Genomic DNA, 21,948 nt, shown 5'->3' on the forward strand with positions numbered 1-21,948 from the left:
TATAGCAGATCTACTATCAGTTTTGGTGATGGATCGCGGTGTCGTTCCTAAAAATGGATGGGAAGCAGCTTACGTGCCTTCTGTATGCAGACGACTAAGTAATATTAGATCAAACTGAGATTAGTCTGCAGAGGAAGTTGAATGCATTTAGGGAATGTTGTAGTCGTAAAAAACTGGAGGTAAATATGGAAAAAACGAAAGCATTGTGTTTTGGTGGAAAAAACTGTAAAGTTTATTGGTCGTTAGGGACTTCAAAGCTGGAAATTGTGAAGGTATATAATACTTAGGAATCTGGTTTGAGCAATCTCTGAAATGGAATACTCACTGGGAGGCGCTGAGGGCAAGGGCTATCGCATAGATTGGTGGTTTGAAAATATTTTACAAGGATTATGGTGAGATGTCACACAGGCCTGTTTTTAAAGCTTACGTGGCTATGGTACTGCCTCACTTTCAGTACAATGCGGAACTGTTATATATACGTGGAAAAAAGGTTTGGGATCTGGAGGAGGGAAAATGTTTAAAATGTCTGTTATCCCTAGCTAGGTCTTCCATGGCCTACGCCATAAGAATGGAGATGGGCTTGGTGTCTTGGAATATACTGGCCAGAATGGTGGTAACCAGATTCTAGCAATGGCTGAATACGGGGAAAGGGAATAAGGTATCTCAATGGTGTAAGAATGAAATTCGGAGAACTGAATTTAAGTGGGCTAGCGGGGTTCAAAAACGCTTAGAGGAAGTTAGTAGGAATACAGGAGTCAAGTGGTATCCGCAGAAGTTACATATAGAGGTGCTAAAAGTGAGCCCAGGATAATGAGCAAGGGATTTTCTCGGAAGAGTGTTCAACAATATCTTGATGGGGAAAAAATCTGTCCATTTTACGCGCACCTCATGGCAGAATGAAACTTGGTTTCCGTATGTAGATAGTCTACTGAATTGCCGACTTAGAAGTGAATTGTTACAGCTAAGGATTGGAATTAACCCCTGTTAAACGAATTAGAAAATGCAAATGACGATGATAGATCTGGGGGGGTTTATCATGTGGTTTAAATACTAAATGTGATATCTTGCACATTTTATTGGATTGTCTGAAAGTTTTAACTTTATGCAATATGATTTTACATCCAATTTTTGTACAATATATTAAACACTGCATGCAAGCAGTCAAATTGTTAACGGGAATGCGCAGCTTGGATATTGCCTATGCTAGTGGGAGGTTTATAATTGCACTAAAAAAAATTTTATGTGTACATAAGATAACAGCTTTTTATGATGCATCTATTTATAAATCCTAGTTTTAGTCTCTATTTGTAAAATCTTTCAAAATAGTGGGTTTAATTTTTTTTTTTTTTTTGGACTGATTGACAAAGAAATATCCAGGATATGTTAAAGCCACCTTCACTCTAAAATTAGATGACAGCAGCAGAGAATTTGAATCATAGTCACAGACATAGTCACATCAATTTACACACCTTTACGAGAAGAATGACACTCAGGTGCAGGATTCTATGTCAAGTTACTATTACACAACATCTCCCATGTTAGCCACAACAAGGGCTCATGTTGGGGACCATCCATAAGACATTAGGGTCCCCTCCAGTGAGGCGAGGATATGCGGGAGAGAGTTACTTTGATGGGGAAGGACTGGCCCAACATTTCATTACCTTTAGGGGAGGTGTTAATACCATGGAATTGGGAAGTGAGTGCCTACTGACACGAGGAGTGACTAGAGAAGATATGTTCCCCAACAAATGATGGGATGTACGATTGAACAAGGAGGCAATCCATTTTTAGGTACACAATGTAGGTCGGGACCCGAGACCCTAATGTGTCCACTTGTATCTAGAACTTTCAATTACCAACTGGAACCAATAGCCTAAATATGTATATTTGGTGAAAAGGACACATTTTTGATTAACAAAGGGGTCACAAAATCATGCATCCAGAATTGCCACTTTCAAATAAATCTATTGCAACACAGGGGTTCTCAGTTGAAATAATGAATAATGACAGTACGATATACCTGTGACATTCTAGTCCATATTGAGGATACAGTAATTTCTGAATCATTGTTATATACCCCTAAGGCTCCTGCAAATAAATTGGGCAGAGACCTCTTGCACAAATGCAACATAACAATAACATTTCGTCCAAATGGATCAATGCTTTGTTTTACTCCCGGGATACCAATAAGATGCATAGTTCTTAGGACAGCACAAGAACAATGGGACACCCAAATAAGAGGGGTCCCACTAAATATTTCCCTTATTCAGGTAGGGATAGAACATTTTATGACTGTAACAATATTGACAGGCAAGTGGTTGGAGATACCATCTAAAATTCTGTTCAGATCCGAATACCCCAAAGCTGAAGCAGGAGAAGTATTAGTACTCTTGTTGATGGGCATAAAGATGTCAAGCAAATTTGGTTTATTAGATGTAGTCGACCAATGTAAGGGAAGATGGTCAGCTATAATTTTCACCATCCAGGGGACAAGTGTATCAGGCATAACAGATGACATTGTTTTATGACGATTTGAGATCCACAGAGATTGTTTTTGAAGAAGAAGCAGGCACAGAAATACTGGTGGAGACATGGCTTCGGAATTGCGAAGGACCACAGTGGAGGATATGAATGCCTGTCTTGATGGCGTACCATTCCAGCTATGATCCATGGATCCAAATGATGTATGACTGATAGTATTAAGTGCAGAACAGTTTAAAATAAAACTAAAAGATAATGTGCAGTTATGTAGAGTAAGACGGTACCCTAGCTCTAGTGAAGCCCAGGAAGGAATAAGTGTAACTATATAAGCCTTGAGTAGGCAAGGGGTTTGTATCTCTCTTCTTCATCATATAATAAACCAATATTTTTTTTCCTTTATGCAAAGCCAATGGGAATTACTGGAGGATGGTCCAGGATTTCCGACCTTTGAATGCCATTGTGGTGCAGGAATTTACAGTGGCTCTTGATTCCTCAGTTACCCTTACAAACATACCCAAGGATGCGAAGTTGTTTTCAGTCATAGACTTGAAAAGCGTTTTTTATGGCGTGCCATTACATCCAGAGGGGACATTTACCCTGTGAGCAGTCCCTAGCATCAGCAGCTTTTGCTGTAGAAAAGGCATCAGCAATAACAGCTGGTAGCCCCACCACATTGTATGTCAAACATGTCCCTTTTGCAGTTTTACAGAAAGCTAAGAACACTCTTAACAGCTCAAAGTAGAAGTACAAATAGGAGGGAACAAAGCAGTAGTAAAATACCAAGCACACACTGTGGGTATGGATGCTATGTCACAGGGCAACAGCATAGCCGACCAGGCAGTTAAGGAGACTAGGCAGATGCTTAATACCATATGTACAGTGCAGACATCATACAGAGGGTGGTGATGTTCCCTATATGACATTAGCAGCATACTACCTTCAGGATATACAAGAATTAGAACCTCCTCTGGAAAAGGAAGTTTGGGAACAGAGAGGATGTAGGATAGCCAATGATTTTTTTGTAAGAGATATACATACGGGCAAACTAGTGATGCCCCAGAGACTGCTTCATTCAGCATTAACACAATTATATTTACCAACACAAATCCCTAAAAAGACACTGTTAGACACCATATCAGCAGACTGGTTTGTTCTAGACCTTCCAAAACTAATTGATTGTTTTATACATCAATGTCTTATATGTCAGTAATACAGTTCATCCAGACCACTAACATTACCCCCAACATCCATATCTAGGCCAGAGGGTCCTTTCCAAGACTTACACTCTGACTTTGTAGATATGATCACCATATGTAACACCATAAGGTACATGATAGTGGTAGTTTATCTTTTCTCTAGGTGGATGGAAGCTGGCCCATGCCAAGCTGCGGAAGCAAAAGGCAAGGCTAAATTCCTTCTAAAACAAATAGTAACAGGATAGGGCATTCACAAGGCAATTCGCTAGACAATGCCACCCACTTTATTAATAAGATCTTTGAATTATGTTACCCAAATGCTGTGAAAACAGCACACTCTTGTCTCTGGCTGTCACCCCAAAGTAATAGGACACTGGAACATCTGAAGGGCACCCTAAAAGATAAAGTAAGGAAAATATCAGTAACTCTGAACAGAAATTGGCTATATTGTTTGCCTCTGGCATTATTTGCCCTTAGGAATGCTCCCTCCTCTAACAATCACCTAACGCAACACCAGATTGTCACAGAAAGAGCAATTCCAATGGGAGATGTCCCACATAGACAAATATGGATGCACATAAAACTGTTGATATAGTATGGCAAGAAATGTCAGAATATATGTCAAGCTGGCTACACTGCACCACATGTGGTACCACGACAACACCTTGCCCCGGGCTCCCAAGTATTTGTCAAGAATTTTGTTTGACAATGAAAGGGTGAGCAGTTCCTGAGACTCTTTCAGACCAGCTCAACTCACATCCTTCCTCCTTGAAAGTAGCAAGGAGAGGGGTTATGGACTCTCCTTGATGAGACTTAAAAGACTTTTTCATATGTGTGTTGCTGGTGTTTAACTTCTTAAAGGATACACACCTGCTAGGTAGACATTCTGATGTTTTGCTGGCGCCTTCCTCCTTAAGAGAGAGGGACTTGCTAGGTAGCCAAATGTTGCTAACCCCCTCCATAAGAGACAAGTGTATGCCAGGTAGTCTGATGAATGAAACACTGCAAGCACCAGTATCCACTTGGGAAGTTAGAGATACACCTGACAAACCAATAAGGTCAATAAGAGAAATTTCTCAGCACTCTATGCATCATTTGTGGAACCAGAACATGTGGGACAAATGTTTACATACAACAATTACAGCACATTTCAATAAATCATGCTTTGTTTGTGCCATCATACCACATGCTGTTGATAGTGAAGAAATAAGAAGGGGTCAAGAATACCCATTTCCCATATGTTTGATAACACTTTAATGTCCTGTTACATCAAAGGGAGAGTGCAATTTCATGGTTGGAACTTTTCAACACCAAAATATAATCCCACAGCAGTATTAGAAGAATGTGCTCATTCAACATTTCAAGATTTTAGCCAGCTTGAAAAGCCCAGAATTCTCAGACAATAGAAATACACACTTAAAACAGTGGCAGACACAGGGCTGAAGACTAGGAAATATAATAAGGAGAGTAGCTCCACCTGTGAACATTCCAGGCTCAGGCTTATGCCCGGGGTAATGGTGAGGAAATATGACTATGGACTACCCATCAAGGGTGTTAAAGGAAAGGTATAATAATGTTAGAGCACATAATCAGATATGTACAAAGTGTACCCATATGAGGAATTTTGAGAATTCTGATGCACCTTTTTGGCTCCATTTCCTCTCTCTACACACATTTTGCCTTTGTTGGAAAATGGGTTATTGGTAGGGCAGGTAGGTACCTACACCTAGCAACAAGCCACTAACCTCCACATAGGTACAGTTAGGTCTCAGTAAATTAATCCCAGCTCAACCCTTGGTAGCTTTGCAACGAGCGTCAAGGCTTAACTTAGGAGACAAAGTGTAAAGCATTCAAATATCACAAAACAGTAATTAAATAAAACACAGGAAACAGTTTAAAAATCCAAAACCAATTTATAAAAATAGTTTATATTTTTATCTTTAAAATGACACAAAAACTATTAAAATCGGTTCAGGGGAACCGGAGATACGAATTTTTAAAGAATTATTACTTTTCTAGCGCTTAGAAACAAAAAGCGCCAATCGGGTCATCTGGTTGCACCTCAACCGGGGCAAAGTCAAACTTTCAGGCCGACCGCGATGGAGCCCTGCTCGGCTACAGGTCGCGGGAGGCCTCGGTTAAAAAGTTACCTTCTGACTTAGTCTTTATTTTGAAGTTTTTCTTCACCGGGACGAACCTGCCAGTTGAATCCGACCTCCTGGAGCCCTTGTCCGGATACGCGATGTGGGTTTCCTCGGTGGAGACTTTTACCTTCGGACTTAGTCGTTTTTTCGAGATGAAAATCCTTCGACCGGGGTAAACCTGGATCTTGATCCGACGTCCATGGAGCCCTTCTCGGATACGATGGCTGGGAGGTCCCGGTCAACTTTTTACGTTCGGACTTAGTCTCTTTTTTGGATGTTTTTCTTTACCGGGACGATCCACGAAGTCAGGCCGGGTCGCGGTTGAGGCAAGCCGGCTAGAATTTCCGCGGCGTGTCGGTCCCTCTCTGGAGCTTTTTTCCAAAAATTCTCAAATCTTTTCCAAACTTCTGGGGCTTCACCCAGATGTTTTTAAGGTTCTTTTGGGGTCCACAGCTCACCCCAAGGGTCCAGAAGTTCTGTGATGGTCCTTGGGGGGTGCGGACTTCAACTCCCAGAATGCACCTGGCGCAAACTCCTTTTTGGCCACTGGACAGTGGTCAGCTGGTCGCTTTCTTCAGGAGTTGGTGCAGGGGACTCTGGTTTATCAATTTTTCACCTGTAGCAAACAGGGAGTCCCTCCTTGAACCAGTTGAAGCCAGGCAAAGTCCTTCTTGTGGTGAAGCCCAAGTGTGCAGCTGGTGCAGTCCTTCTGAGTGCAGGGTCCAGGTGCAGGCCAGGGGTCCAGCAGGGCAGTCCTTCTTCTTCTTTAGTTCCTTTCTTGTTGAATTCTGGAGGGGATCTGAGGCGTGGGTGCAGGTCTGCCAGTTTTATCCTTGCTCCTGGGTGAAAAGCAGGGGGGCCCTGGTTCTCCAATCAGGGACAGGGTCGTCCCCCTGTGATGACCACTTCCTGGGAAGTGTGGCAAAAATCCATCCCAGAAGGCAACAGTCTCCAAAAATCCAACATGGATGAATCTGATTTTTGGAGGTTACATCTGGCTGAGCCCACCCACTGGTGTAGCTAAAAATCATAAACACACCCCTCTCCTGCCCTCTCCTAATCTAATCAAGGGGGCACCTAATTGTCTGGGGTTGCAGGATGTGGGGGTGTTGCTGGGTGCTCCAAATGTCCTTCTCTGCCTTTGAAGACCAGTTTGGCAGCCCTCCCCCTTCCTGCCTCACCATCTGCTGAGGGGAGATTCTCTCCCCCAAGCACATTCCTTTGTGTGAAGTCAGGCCACTTCACACCTCATCAAGGTAGCCTGGCAGAAGCTGCTGCAGGCTGGCCAATCAGAGCACAGCAGCAAAAACAATGCAGAGCTGAAATTGGCAACTTTTTAGGTAAAGTCTAAACTTTTTACCTGAACAAGTTATATTAAATCCAACAACTGGAAGTTGTGGGATTTATTACAACAATTAATTTGATACCAAATTCTTGGTATGTAACATTTAAGGAGACTTTAAAATTTAAAATAAAGTCTGCCCATTCTAGCCTATGAAGGCCATTTACTTCAATGAGGGAAAAACGAATTTGGCTGTTTTTACCTCACCAGGGCTTATAAATCTATTTTTATAAAGTCCCTGCTTATAGTTACATGGCACCCAGCCCTAGGGGCACATAGGGCACACCTTAGGGGTGACTTATATGTAAAAATAAGGTAGTTTAAGACTTTGGAAGTACCTTTAATTCCAAAGTCGAATTTGCATATAACTTTAATTTAAAAGCAGCCAGCAAGGCAGGCTTGCTTTTAAAATGACACTGGGCACCTCAGCAGTGCACCTAGGTGTGCACCACCTATGCTGTGGTCCCTAAACCTACATGCCCTACCATATACTAGGGACTTATAGGTAGGTTAACTTAGCCAATTATAATTAGCCTAATTTGCATATCCATTTTACACAGAGCACAGGCCCTGGGACTGGTTAGCAGTACCCAGGGCACCATCAAAGTCAGGAAAACACCAGCAAAAAGAGGAAAATGGGGGCAAAAAGTTATGGGGCCTCTGCAATCAGCCCTGTTTTCTCACAGCCTTCCAAAGAATACTCAGTGTGTTTTAGAGGAAATGGGACACACAGAGTAGGAATGAATAAGAACGTCAAACAGATAATAGATATGACATCTGTACAGGATGGCTTTGCAGCATTGATGGATACCTGTTGGTTATGTGTGGTACATTAGCATATGTCCAGTTGTCATATAGCCGGAATGTCCTATGGTCCATTACCATATTGGTGTCCCAGATATTGATAGTTCCACTACATGACAATGTAACAGTGGAAGATCTCTATGCGCATGCACAGGAGTGACAACGTGCACTAGTACATGGATGGAAGAGGGATGTACACCAATTCTTCACCCTAGATTTGCAGCCAGTTGTGGATGAGTGCAGGTTGTGGAATAGAGCTGTGGTTGGGTAATATCCCTCTGGGAGAATTGATGCCTCCTCCACAATCCATAGCCAATGCCCTTTGGTTACAACTGTCCAGATACAAGTTAATGTTACTATGAAACAGCACAGAGGATGGATTAAATTCGATCAAAGAAGAGCTTTGGTTATGCACATCACCGTTATGCAAAACAGGATGGTGGGTCTTCCTGTTGTACATTCATCCCAGGAAATGAAGAATTTGACCAAGGCTATTCAAGCCCTACATACTTTGAGGGACACCATGGCAGGGGAACAGAAGGCCTCAAGTGATTGGTTTTCTGGCTGGTACTCGTGGCTACCATCCTGGCTATCAGGCCTGTTAAAAGTCTTATCAATAATAGGCTTAATATGCTACTCCCAAACAATACTGCAGTGCTGCTAGAAAGGAGTAACAGAGATAGGCGCTCAAGGGAAGAACATCATAGAGGAGACATGGATAGATCAGAAGGATAGAAGTGTTGAATATTCAACAACAGGGTGGGGAGGATGTGAAGATGGGAAACAGAACCTTAACTCCATCTTGTGAAGAGACTCAATTTTTTGCCACTCAACCAAATGAGCCTGCAGAGGACAAACCTATAAAGTATGTGCTATGCCCTGAGTTTCAGTACATAGGTTAGTTACAAGGTGTAGGCAGAGGAAGAGCACAGACAGGTCCAATAAACAGAACAGGTTATCTTATCTAGAAGAAGCAGAACCCCCACAGTCTAGGGAGTGTACTGCGTCACTTACTAAAAAAAAAAAAAAAAAAAGATAGGGACTAAGAGAGAAGTCACATGACTAACAGATGTGCTTGCCGGATTGTAACATATCAGCTATTGTATTCAATGCCTGTTGAAGTGTATACATGTTGGACGCAGTCATATTATCTTTTGAGACACTCCCTTGTATGTGACTTTGCATGCAGCAATACAGAGTGTCTCCTGGCAGTGAAATAAAGTTTATCCTGAGAACCCAAGACGGAAGGCTGTAATAATTTCTAAAGGCAGAGGCAGGAGATTTGCCCAGAGTTGACAGCGGCAAGAAAACAAACATTTCCGGGTATTTCCAAAGCCAACCCAGACGGTCCTGAGAATAACGTCCCTAACTGCACCATTGTGCAGGGGAGCAGTCGTCCACCATCACCTTGTACAAGCACATCATCCCACACAAAGTCAACCACAGCATAAGGCGCTTTGGGTGCTATTCTAGTACAGTGACGATTATGCTTCTGCCCTCAGTTCCTTAGTCACAGCTTCATCAGTCTGAGAGCGTGCGAGTAATGCCTCATATGGTCCCCAAATAATGTCCCTTCGGACAACTGCAAAGTTGTATAAGATCATAATAAGCATCTGATAAGCATTGCAGTACATCGTGTTGTTATGCCAATCTTGTATCATTGGGAAAGGGCCATTCATCCAGCGCATTGCTATGCTATGCTATGCCGCATCTGCAGCAGCTCTAAAGTCATAAGCCTCCTAAAGACCTTTGGGACATGCTAAAAGAAGGACAGGTGCTATAGCCTCTCTCACAATCCCTGGGAGCTCCGAGAGCACTGCAAGCCAGATGTGCCATATCTCAGGGCAGTACCATGTCACATGTGCAAATCCATCTCCATCCTCACCACGGCGTAGACAGCAGGAATCATCACGGAGGTTGTAGTGAAATAGCTGGGCCAGGGTGTAGTACACACAATTAAGGTACTTGAAATGTATCAGCCGATGTCGGCCATTCAGGGAAACAGACCAGACCACTGTGCAGCAATAAACCCATTGTTTGTCGCTGTTTATATACACAGGTCCTCCTGCCAATCCAGGTGGGCCGAGATGGCCTCAGGCTATCAAGTCTCTTGCAAGAAGGCATACAATTTGGTAGTTATACACTGTGGTGATGTTGCTTTCAGCAAGTAGGTCAGGGTGGGTTGTTCTGTGGGCTCTGCTAGTGACTCACTCAGTAGGTCTTGCATTGTGTGGCACACTCAATAGAAATTGAACTGCGTTAGGGGAGAGGGTTCCTCGCATTGTGCTCTCACCTGGTACCAGTCCTGAAGGATTCCATCTTCAAAGAAATTGCTGTGCGCTGCAATCCCAGGCCCTCTCAACATCCCTCTCCTATGCCAGAGGAACCCACATACACCACTACCTAGGTAGTTGAGGGGAATAGAGGCCTTTTCTCTAGGTCTGCAAGTTTATTCACTGCTCCTTGTGTGGAGCTGATAAGGTCTATCATGTGTAAACAGCGAGATAACTTCACAAGCAAAAAACTGGGTAGAGCCTCTGGAAGGACGTCATCCTGCTCCAGACAAAGGTGAGGGAGATCCACCAAGCCATGGAGCCAGTAATGGGCGAACATGCATTGTGCAGTACTGCAATAGGGTTTGAGGTCTTGCGCTTTCAGGGAGTGTGACCATGTCCCACCACACCTGTGACTGTTTACCTGCCGGTGTCAGGTGAACCAGTAGGGCACGCAGAGTCTGGAAAACCACACTGGACAGGAGCTTCGGGATGTTCACAAACAGGAATAGAAAATGAGGCAGCACCACCATTATCATGATGGTGATACATCCACAGAGGGAGAGGGGCAAACGGATCCAACGATCTATTGCCTCTGTTAAGCCCTGTACTGTTTTCCTGTAGATTTCCAACATCACTACCTTGTGAATCTGCATTCCCACATATCAGACCGGATCACTTGTCCCCTATAATGGGTATCCCAGCTGTGCTGACTTTGTGGCCGTGGTGAGGGAGAATATAAGTGCTTACCCAATTGATTCTCCACCCAGAATGGCCACCAAAGAGGGCAACCTCTCTGAGGACTGGAGAGAGGGTATTTTCCAGGTTCCAGACATACAGACGTTTATTGTCTTCATAGGCTGACACTATCAGATTGTAATGAGTGAAGTCTATGCCCCGATGACCATGATATTCTCGCAATACACAGACCAGGGGGCTCCATGACAAGGGCATATACCAGAGGAGATGGAAGCCACCCTGGCGCCTGCCTCTCATGATAGTTATTGGGTCTGACACTACACCATTATCGCGATTAAGAGTCCTTGGCTCAGCATAAAGGACTCAGATTAGTTGCAGAAAACCTTCACCCACCCACACTCGATGCAGCTCAGAGAACATAAACCCCCACACAAATGAGTTGAATACTTTTTCAGCGGCTAAAAATAATTTTGTAACTCGCACATCTGGGTTGATGCAGGAGATCAAATCAAAGTGGGTCTGAAAAGTGTATGTAAGGGACTGGCGGAGTATAAACTCAGCTTGCTCTGGTCCGATAGTACCTGAAAGCAAAGGTGCTAAGCAATTCGTGAGAATTTTTGCAAGGTTTTTCCTGTCAGTTTTCAGTAACAACCGTAGTCGATAAGATGAGCAGTATTTCTCATGTTTTACCCGGCCTGTGCAAAGTGACCAACAAGGCCTCTCGCATTGTTGGGGGCATGTACCAGTCCTTCACCATATCCTCAAAGAGGCTGACCAAGGGTGGCACGAGTTTGTCATGATAGACCTTATAGATGGCCACTGTCAGCCCATCTGTACCCAGTTGCATTCCGCCCGGCATAACTTTCCGCACTGATACGACCTCTGAGGGCCGAAGCTGTGCCATGAGATGCTCCCTGCTTGCCGCCGTTAGCCACCTCATGGTGATATGGGACAGGTAGTCATCCATGGCCCGTTTGTCGTGTGCAGTCTGCAAAGTATAGAGGTCAGAGTATTAATGGTGAAACCAATCTAATCGGTCGCATGAAGAGGCAGCCCCTCCCCTTTCATCGTTGATAGTCAACACCTTGCTATCCTCTTGGTTGGGTTGCACATGGGCTGCCAGCGTAGCACCCAGCCATTCGCCCTCACCATAAATCTGCGCTACTGCACATTTCCCCAGGGTCTCTGACCTTGCTCTGTGCTACATCATTGTATTTGTCTCGTCTAACCCTTGTCTAGCAGACTTTGATGTGCAGTTACGTTATGTTATGGGAGAGCTCCAAGTCCGCCAATTCCACCTCCAACCACACGAGGTGGCCCGAATTGAGCAGGAGCACTCCAGCATGTTTTGAGATAGTAACTCCCCGGATAAAGGCTTTAAAGACCTCCCAGGTACTGGCGAATTTCATAACAGACCCCATATTGGTACGGAAACATTAGTCAATCTCCTGGGCCAGTTCTTCTCGAAACGCAGCATCTAATAAAAAGTACTGTGGGAACCTCCAGGAGAACGCAGAGGACTGCAGTCTATCCAGCTCCAGAGCCAACAACAGAGGGGAGTGGTCAGAATAGGTTTGTGGTAAGTGTTTATCATGGCGCTGAGCTTTGAGAGAAGGGCCAGTAACTGATGCGCATGTGTATGTCATGGACTGTGGAATAATGGGTGTACCCTGTACCCGTGAGGGACCTATGGCACCAAATATCTAGTAGTCTACAGTGGTCGGCTATAGTGGTGAGTGCATGGGCCACCTAGGTGGGTCTCATGAGCGATCCTTGTCCGGGGATAGGATGCCATTAAAATCACCAGCCCAGATCTGTGGGAGGTCACCCCATTGGATTTGGCTGGTGCGCACAGCGTCGTAAAAAGGTGTATCATCATAATTGGGGTCATATACCGCCACCAGCAGCGCAGCAAATTGATCATTCTAACAACACACAACTACAAAGCGGCTCCCTGGGTCCACGCAAACTTCCTGAATCTTAACTCCACAGTCATGACAGACCCATATCAAGACACCACGTGTATGCGCAGTAAACCCTGCATAGACAGTGCCCCTCATGCGTATTTGTGTGAGCAACCCACTCCCAGGGGCCAAGTATGTTTCTTGTAATAGGGCAACATCAGTGTTATGGGACTGTAGATACAGTACCACCTTACAAATTTTTCTGATGTTATTCAATCCACGGACATTCCATGTGAGGAAATTTAGCAGTGATGGGCGCCTTGCATCTGTATCAACATCTATGGTTCTGTCAACCATAACCATACTGCTGTAAATGGACACCCAGAGTGCAAAATGAATGGTTGTACACATGGCCTGCCCCCACCTGCTCTGTGTTCTCAATAATCGAAACTGCTGTACATTTCCTACCCCAGTTACACTCATTGCCCGCAGAAGAAAATCCCAAGTTGATCTATGTGGTAAACACATGGCATCTAATGGATATATAGTAGGATCCTCACCCACAGGTACCACCATTGGCATGCTTCATTATCGGATTGCACAACATACTCTGTCACACCACAGACCATCACATAATATACATTACCCTACCACATAGCCAAACCCCTTACAACACCACACAATACTGAAATAGTTGACATAACATTACATCATGTCTCATCACACGATACCCCCAAGATATCACACCAAACAACCCCATATCACACTATAACATGCCTCACCACATTCTCATACCCACAGGTACAGTATGAAACCATATAACACCATATCACACTCTCCCGCAACAAGACTACATCTTTTGACATAACACAGCCCACCAATGTACACCACTAAGGTAAACTTAGAATCCACAGGAAGTCCCAAAACACACACACAGCCCCATGTAGATAAACAGGAAAGCATAAGAAAATAGCATGTTAAATAGGTGCTCCTAGTTACAACAAAAAACTAATGCCACACTTCATATACAATCGAAAGGCCCCAGTCTAGAGCACAAATGCGCAAACACACCTTAGACCCACATCACACCTCAGCATGCTCAGTGTATCATCTTATACACCAGATAACCGACAAACCTGCCAGCATAGCTCAGTTCATTACCTAATGCATCACAGAACTAGGTGTCGTATGACATCACAATGCATCACATTATTTAACAATACATCACAAACCTACAGCACACCCTTTCGCAGCATACCTCACCACATGATACAAAACAGCATGCCAAAAAACCAGGATCATGAACGCTGAAATAACATAAGACTCAGTTTCACACCTAAACATCCTTGCAACTACCATAGCATCCACATCCACAACAGGATACCATATCACACCATTTTGCACCCTATCACATCACACCATGCATAGTACTTTCTTAACACATCCGCTTTATCCACACATTTCCGCGAGATGCCAGACAATACATTTTACCACAACATGCACAATATCACATAAAAGAGCACACATTTATTGCCTCGCACCATACCACCATACCACATCAGACCATTTCTTACCACACCACCCTCACACTTGAACTGGACCACAATGCACTATAACCTTCCTCCCCTAGCACATATACTACCCCGAACCCCTCAACCCACCATAAGCACAAAAAAAAGAGAAGATCCTGACCCCCCCCACCCCAGCCCATAAAAAACGAAAGTACCCCGACTCCCTGACTCTTAGCCATAAAAAAAATACTCTGACCTCCAACCCCTAAAAACTAAAGCTAAAGTACCCGACACCACCTACCCACCCTAAGCCCTAAATCCACCCTCACCGCTAAAAACTACCCACCAACCCGCCTCAACCCCACTTACCTCACTGCGTCCTCTCCCGATCCTTCCTCCTCTTCTCTCTTCTCTCCTCCCTCCTCCTTCCCTAGAGGGAATGGCCAAACCCCCACACTAAGCCCTTAAAGAAAAAAAGGCAAACTCTCGGCCCTTAAAAAAAAAAAAATAGCCCACCTCCCACCCACCCTATTCCCTTAATCCACCCTAAACCCTTAAAACAAATACCTAAACCTCCACCCCTGCCCTTTAAAAAATAGCCAGGCCCCCACCCACCCTAATCCCTTAATCCACCCCCCACCCCCACCCCTGCCCCAGCCCCAGCCCCACTTACCTCACCGCATCCTCTCCCGAATAAAGCATGGCTTTTTCTGAGCCTTAACCACGCATGTGCGTAGTTCAGCACTTGCGTGGTTAAGGCACAGAAACAGCCATGGGTTGTTTAGGCAAACGTGGTAAAGCTTGCGTGGGAAACGTTCGCGTTATTTACAACATGAGGTTGAGGACGTTTCCCCACTACACCACACTTTTCCACAACACACAACATACCACACCAGATCGGAATATGTGTATCATGCCTAACCAACACGCAAAAAAATACCACTTTTAACTTTGAAACAACGTACAACAACATATTACACCTTGCTGATCGTAAAACACATACTAAAGCACAGCAAGCAGAATAACCATACAACACGAGCACTGCTGTAGACATAAATTACCACACCGTGTCTTTACATACCATCTTGCCCTCTTCTGTAACATATCCCACCACAGCACAATCTATGATAAAATAACACACCTCTCTGCACCACATAAGAATACAAAACTATACCATCACAGAAAAATGCAACATCATGTTATACAGCATCACAACATGCCTTATCACACCATACTACGTACACAACCGTGAGGCTGAGATGGCTCGTGCTGAGTATTCTGCTGGTAAAGGGAGACATTTTTACCTTTTGGAATAGGTGGATGTGGAGACTCATGCACTCGAAATCCACTTGAGCTGGGGACTCTCGGGATTGAGTGAGTTTGCTATACAAGCTATTTAAAGTTGTTTTCATATCTAAATTTTTCACCGCTTTGGCTTTTGGGGATGGGGAGATAAAACGATTAGGGTACTATGCCACAGGCGGTTTCAGGGGCAGTTTAGCCACACGTTTACATCTTCCAACACTTTAAAATGCACACTTGTAAATAAATGCACACGACCAAATCCAAATGTTTTGTTGTCTGGACAGTTGTGTATAATGTGGAATTTCTGTTGTGTAAGCACGTGTGACGAACGTTAATTAGGTTTTTGGCGTATTTTAAACGAGTGGATAAATAAATGTGCCTGTAATTTCATACTGTAAAAATTGCACAACCAAGATCGCTGTCCTTGATATTTTTATTTTAGACATCTCCTAAATCAGACAGAAAAGTCATCAGTGTGTGACACAGGTACTTACATATTTTATTCTTCAACTGCTTGTGTAGGATACTGCTGCTACAGCGAATCTTGTGGCCAGAAATGTAAAACTTGGCAGTGTCAATAGGTCCGGTGTATGAATGCACTGTCAAGCCAGACCTAAAAAAATGAATGTCCTCCTCCTATCTGTGCTGCTGCCAGAGAAAATCAATATAAGGTGTCTAGGTATTTAAGAAAGTTTAATAGCATTATAGTGTCTTCAATGGCATAGTATCATGTGTTTCACCCTGTTAGCTCAACCACAGGCAGCTGGATAAATAAACAAAATGATCCCAGCTGTGTGGAGAGCAGACACTTTTTTAATCTGGAAGTGCACAACTTGGGCTTGCCTTTTCAAAAATCATTTTATCATTGGTAAATGCCTTAGGTGTGTCCCTCTTTGGGGTGGTTTTGTTACCGCATTGGCCCTGTCACATGGATAATTGCACGTTTGCTGATACGTTTGACTGGGAGCAAACTTGGTTTTCCTTTGTTGCCTCTCCTTCACGTCCATGCTCATGGCGACCGTGGCGCTTTGAATAGTCAACTATGTAAATTTTCTTTTTCCAGTTTATGTGGCAAGAAATATCCTTTTAGGAATTTACAGTGCTAATAGGGCTAACTTGAGCAAACGCAAGACCATTACACTGCAAATGCTTGTTTATGTTCAAGTTGCTCTCTCCTGTATATTATGGCGAATTCCGTGCACAACTGCATGGTGTACACGTAGAAAGAAAATTCAGCATCAAAATTAAGACGTTGTTTGTTAAATATTGTGAAAGCATTGCACTCCTTTCCACAGTGTTAAAGCAGCATGTTCAGGTAGTTTCTTTGAGTGAACATGAATTTCTAATGTAAAGCCAGTTGGCCATTTCATGCATAAAGAAAGATTAAAGGAAACTCGAATGTCATTCTAATCCTAGTCAAGATACTTTTTTCTTAGAAGTGACATCTGCCGGGACGGAATGGTTATGTGATCAGGAGCTATGTCATTTTCAGGAGCAGAGAAAAAACAAGGGTTATCAAATGTGTATCTGCTGGCGGGTAATCTTAGCACCTGAGCCATGACTTTAAAATGGCCTTGTTAAATGAGTTTTGACTGTAAGAGGCTCATCAATATTGAACGGAAAAAGCCTTTGGCTCCGATATAGTGAAATTAGTTACAACACTGAGTGAAGAATTTGGAATTTCTCACTCGGCATCCACATTAAGCCTTCCCTGTGAGTAATTTGAGACCCTGTCATATCAAAAAAAGAAAGTGATGACTATCTTATGTGTACCTAATACATTTCTGTCATGATGCCTAAGGCCAGCTTTCCTACCTGCCAACCAGTGGATTCCATGGAAGCATTAAAGGGCCCTCTACTAAGGCTTATTCATTCTCTTTTTTCACATCCGCCACAGTACTGATGAACAGCCCTGTTTTTGTGCTCATGCACAAACCGTGATTATCCATTTTTGTTGGTACTTCTGGCCTAGCTCTGAGAAGTGTCAGATGGTTAATTTCTTATCTCAAGATTCTCTACCGGCATTGCCAACCAACTAAATGAATGCGCTCTGACACAGTCAAACACAATTTGCAACTCTGGCGAAACACAAAAAAATAGATAATTGCTTTTGATTTTTATTATATTTTAGTAGCCTATGCTCATCATTATTTTACATTATTTCTTATATTCCGTTCTGACGTACCCGTTTCTTGTCAAGATTTTTTTACACTGCTACCTTCTCTTCTAGTAATACATAAGTTTTAAAAATATCTGAGTGACTTTATTTGTAGCCTAGTTTAATAATTTATCCTCACTCTTTCCTCAGTCTTTCTCCTTTAAGTGTTTTTCCCCCATTCTCTAAAACCTTGCATGAGAGGTCACTCACCGGTGGTTGTCTATTCCCCACTTGATTTCCTCCATCCATTTTTATGTTTATCACTCTATCTCAAGTTTTAATCATCCCCCATATAGGTCTTTGAATGATCTTTACAATGAAGGTCATTGTCCAGGTCATGCAAAAAGGTCATTAACTCATTCTTCAAAACATATGTGTTGCTGAGATGTATGGATATTCTCTTAGTGATTTGTTTTCTCTTTTTGCAGTTCTTAGTGACCCACAGGCCAGAGCAATCTATGACATATATGGAAAAAGAGGGCTTGAGATGGAAGGATGGGAGGTAAGGAGTCATGCTTTTTTGTGTTTGTTTTTTATGATGGGCACCTGTGTTCATTCAGTATGGTACAATACACTTCGTACTAAACTGTTATATTACATGTATTTCTAAAGAGGCAGGATCACCCATGGGGGTATCCTGGAGCTGAGCAGGGGTGTGTGTTGTGTGTGTTTTGTGTGTGTGTTTTGTGTGTGTGTGTGTGTGTGTGTGCGCGCACGCACGCCGTTCTTCAGCTTCTTGCAGAGTTCAAGAAGAGAGGATGGAAGCTCTGATATGTAGTGGCAGGGTGTTCCAGGCTTTAGGAGCGATGTAAGAGAGTGCCTGTCCTCTTGATCTGGTCTGTGTATTCATGAGCTTTATGGAAGTAGAAGTTGTGTAGTGCCTTGAGTGTGTGTGTGAGGAGTTTGAATGGAGAGCATTTATGTTTCGGGAGTCAGTGTAGTTCCACAAGGTATGGTGTGATGCAAGTTGTGTGTGGGAGGTGGATGATGAGTGTGGCTACCAAGTTCTGGATGGTTTGTAGCCTTCTAGTGAGTTGCTTGGTAATCCCTATGAAGAGGGTGTTACCATAGTCCAGCTTGCTGGTGATAAGGGTGTGAGTAACCATTTTTCTGATGGTGCTTGGGAGCCATTTGAAGATCTTTCTCTGTATTATCAGTGTATAGAAGCAGAATGCAGTGACGCATTGACTTGTGCTGACATGTCCGGTTTGATGTTAATGATTTTTCCAAGCATCCTGACTTAGGTTCTGGGTGTGGGTGTGGGTCGAGTTCGGCCAGCCACCTGTTAGAGTCCTGTAGTGAGGTGTTTGTGTCAAAGATCACTACTTTTGTCTTGACAGTATTGAGATTGAGGCAGTTGGCTTTCATTGAGTTAGCAACTTAGGTCATGTAGGCTGTGAACTTTTCTTGTGTTGGGGAACTTTTTTGTAACAATTTTTTTTAAAATTTTTTATTGAGTTTAATAACATAAACAGCCCGGCACATAACATTAATAAAGACTGTGCCTTATAGATGCCGATCAGAGTAACAGATATAATGCGCAGAAATCTATACCATCATATATCAATCTCATGAACACTTAAACCATTAAACCTGTGAAATATGTCTGGTGTCGCCCACGTTAGATGTGCAGAGGTAGCGGCAATCACAGAGACAGAAAGCAAGATTCAACAAAACATCTGTAGTGCTGTATAGCATATCTATACTCAAATGAGAAAAAAGAAAGAGGTGGGTCAAGAAGAGACGCAGAAGCAGAGCAGCATCCATTCCAGCAAATCAATCAGAGCTCACGGAGAGCGCATGTAAAGTTCTTGTCACAATACACGTGGCAGGGTATAGCTCCCCATCTGCAATCTCACAGGTTGGTCTCTAAGAAAAGGCGTAATGGGGCCCAGATATCCCGGGTCCGGGATCCCTCAGGCATCAACTCCCAGTAAAGCATTAGTTGTTCTTGGCAAAAAGTAGCATCTCGCAGCCACTCAGATCCTCGAGGGGATCTCCCACAGCACATCGCGACTCTGCACTTTGCCAGTAGCAACAGGAGGCCCACCAGCCTCCTATGGGCAAACGGTATCTCATCCACACAGCCAAGCAGTGCAAGCTTAGGGGAGCAGGACAGAACCAGGCCTGTTATCGCCTCTATCATATGTATCACCTTATTCCAGTAAGCGCGAACCGCCGCTCAACTCCACGCAAGGTGGATAAAATCTGCGTCAGGAGTGCCGCATTGTTCACAACAAGAGTCAGCCCGCAGTCCCATGTCACGCAAATCGCGGGGGGTATGGTACAAGCGGTGCAGTAATTTGAAGTGAATAAGACGTAGTCTATAATTGGGAGAGAGCACCAGCATATGCGTGCAACATTTCTTCGACATCTCATCAGAAATTTCCTCACCAATGTCCATTTCCCACCACGCCTTAGCTGTCGCCGCCGCTCGTTGCTTCTCGCTCTGCAAGCTATTATACAACTTAGCAATGAGCCGGTGAGGGTATTGCGCACAATACACCACCTCAAGCGCGTGAAACACCAGCAGGGCCTCAGGAAGGCCCGGGTAGCAGGCACAAAGCATCGCGCCAATACGCAGCACATATAACCGATGCAACGCAGAGTCATGTCCATCTCCCAGTGCTGTTTCCGACGAGATAAGCCGCCCCTCCACGAACCAGTCACCCAGTTCGATTCACGGAGGAATTTATGCAGTCGGGCGTCCTGGTACATCCGCTCGTCTGCAATATCTAAAACCGGCATCGAAGGGGCTAACGGCTCATTCACACCAACCCGGCGTAGCAAAGCAGCCCAGGCCCCCATCGTACAGGCCACAGTATCCACACCACGCGGCCTAGGGCGGGAAGGGTTCCCAATCGTCCGTGACAAACCGTCTGGCCACACCACATCACACTCAGGCGCAAGATGCGGTAAATATCGGATGGGGCGTATCCAGAAATGTGCATAATGAGCCTGCGCACAATGATAGTAAAGCTCCCAGTCCGGCGCAGCAAGACCACCCAAATCAAACTGGAGTGTCAACTTAGCCCAAGAAATTCTGGGCAGTCCTCCCACCCAGGTCAACCGTATCAGCTCAGAGCGGAGTCTCTGTAAAAAAAACTAGCCGTAAGAATAAGAGGTAAATTCACAAACAGGTATAAAAATTTAGGAAGCACCACCATTTTAGCAATCGCAACACGTCCCGTGAGTGAAAGTGGCAACGATCGCCAGGCCTCCACCTTGTCCTCCAGCCACGCCATTGCTCTTCCATAATTAACAGACCATAGTGTCTCTACCTCCACACTTAGCCAAATGCCCAAGTACTGCACCGGACCATCAGCCCACCCAATAGGGTATCTGGAAGAAAATCGCGGCGTTCCCACGGAAAGAGGCATCGCCACAGATTTAGACCAGTTAATCGTAATCCCAGAGATTGCACCAAACCGTACTATCTCTTCAAGCAGGATATCAAGATGATCACGCGGCTCGCGTACATACAATGCAATATCATCAGTGTACATGGATATCAAGATAGGGCGCTGGCAAAATGCCAGTCCACTATGGTTATGATGTTGGGGCAACCGCGCCGCGAGGGGCTCCAGGGCAATCGTAAAAGGCAGGGGAGGCAGAGGGCAACCCTGCCGGGTCCCCCAAGCCACCCGAAAGGGACCAGAAACAATCCCATTCACACGCAGTCGAGCAGTAAGCGCCGAATACAGCAAGCAAATCAGTTGCACAAACCTAGCGCTCATCCCCACTCTGGCTAGTAACGTAAACATATTCTGCCACGCCAGAGAATCGAAAGCTTTGGTGGCATCTAAAAAAATGCTGCTGCGTTATCCTCAGCTGTAATTGTACTCTCGACAGCAAAAAACGTACGGAGATTATAAGCCATAGACCGACCAGGAACAAACCCAGACTGGTCGGGCAGGACCAGCTTCAGAAGCAAGGGCTGCAATCTCGTCGCAATCATCTTGGCCAAGATTTTGTTATCAATATTAATCATAGAGAGCGGTCGATAAGAGTTGCAGCTGCACAGATCCTTGCCAGGCTTTAGTATTGTGACAATCAAGGCCACACGCAAGGAGGCAGGGAGAACCCCAGTCTCCAAAGATTCAGCGGACACCTCCAACAAGTGAGGTGCTA

The 21,948-nt window shown here is 44.3% G+C and overlaps 1 protein-coding gene across 1 annotated transcript in view; it reads left to right on the top strand.

Annotated features, from left to right (window-relative positions):
• DNAJC11 (DnaJ heat shock protein family (Hsp40) member C11) overlaps positions 1–21,948 on the top strand; it is a 595,273-nt gene that overhangs the window by 153,094 nt on the left and 420,231 nt on the right. The window contains exon 3 of the mRNA XM_069240219.1: positions 18,246–18,319. Within this exon, the coding sequence (XP_069096320.1) occupies positions 18,246–18,319 (74 nt within the window). The remainder of the gene's footprint in view (positions 1–18,245; positions 18,320–21,948) is intronic.

Source organism: Pleurodeles waltl, chromosome 6 (genome assembly GCF_031143425.1).
Source record: "Pleurodeles waltl isolate 20211129_DDA chromosome 6, aPleWal1.hap1.20221129, whole genome shotgun sequence".
NCBI lineage: Eukaryota > Metazoa > Chordata > Amphibia > Caudata > Salamandridae > Pleurodeles > Pleurodeles waltl.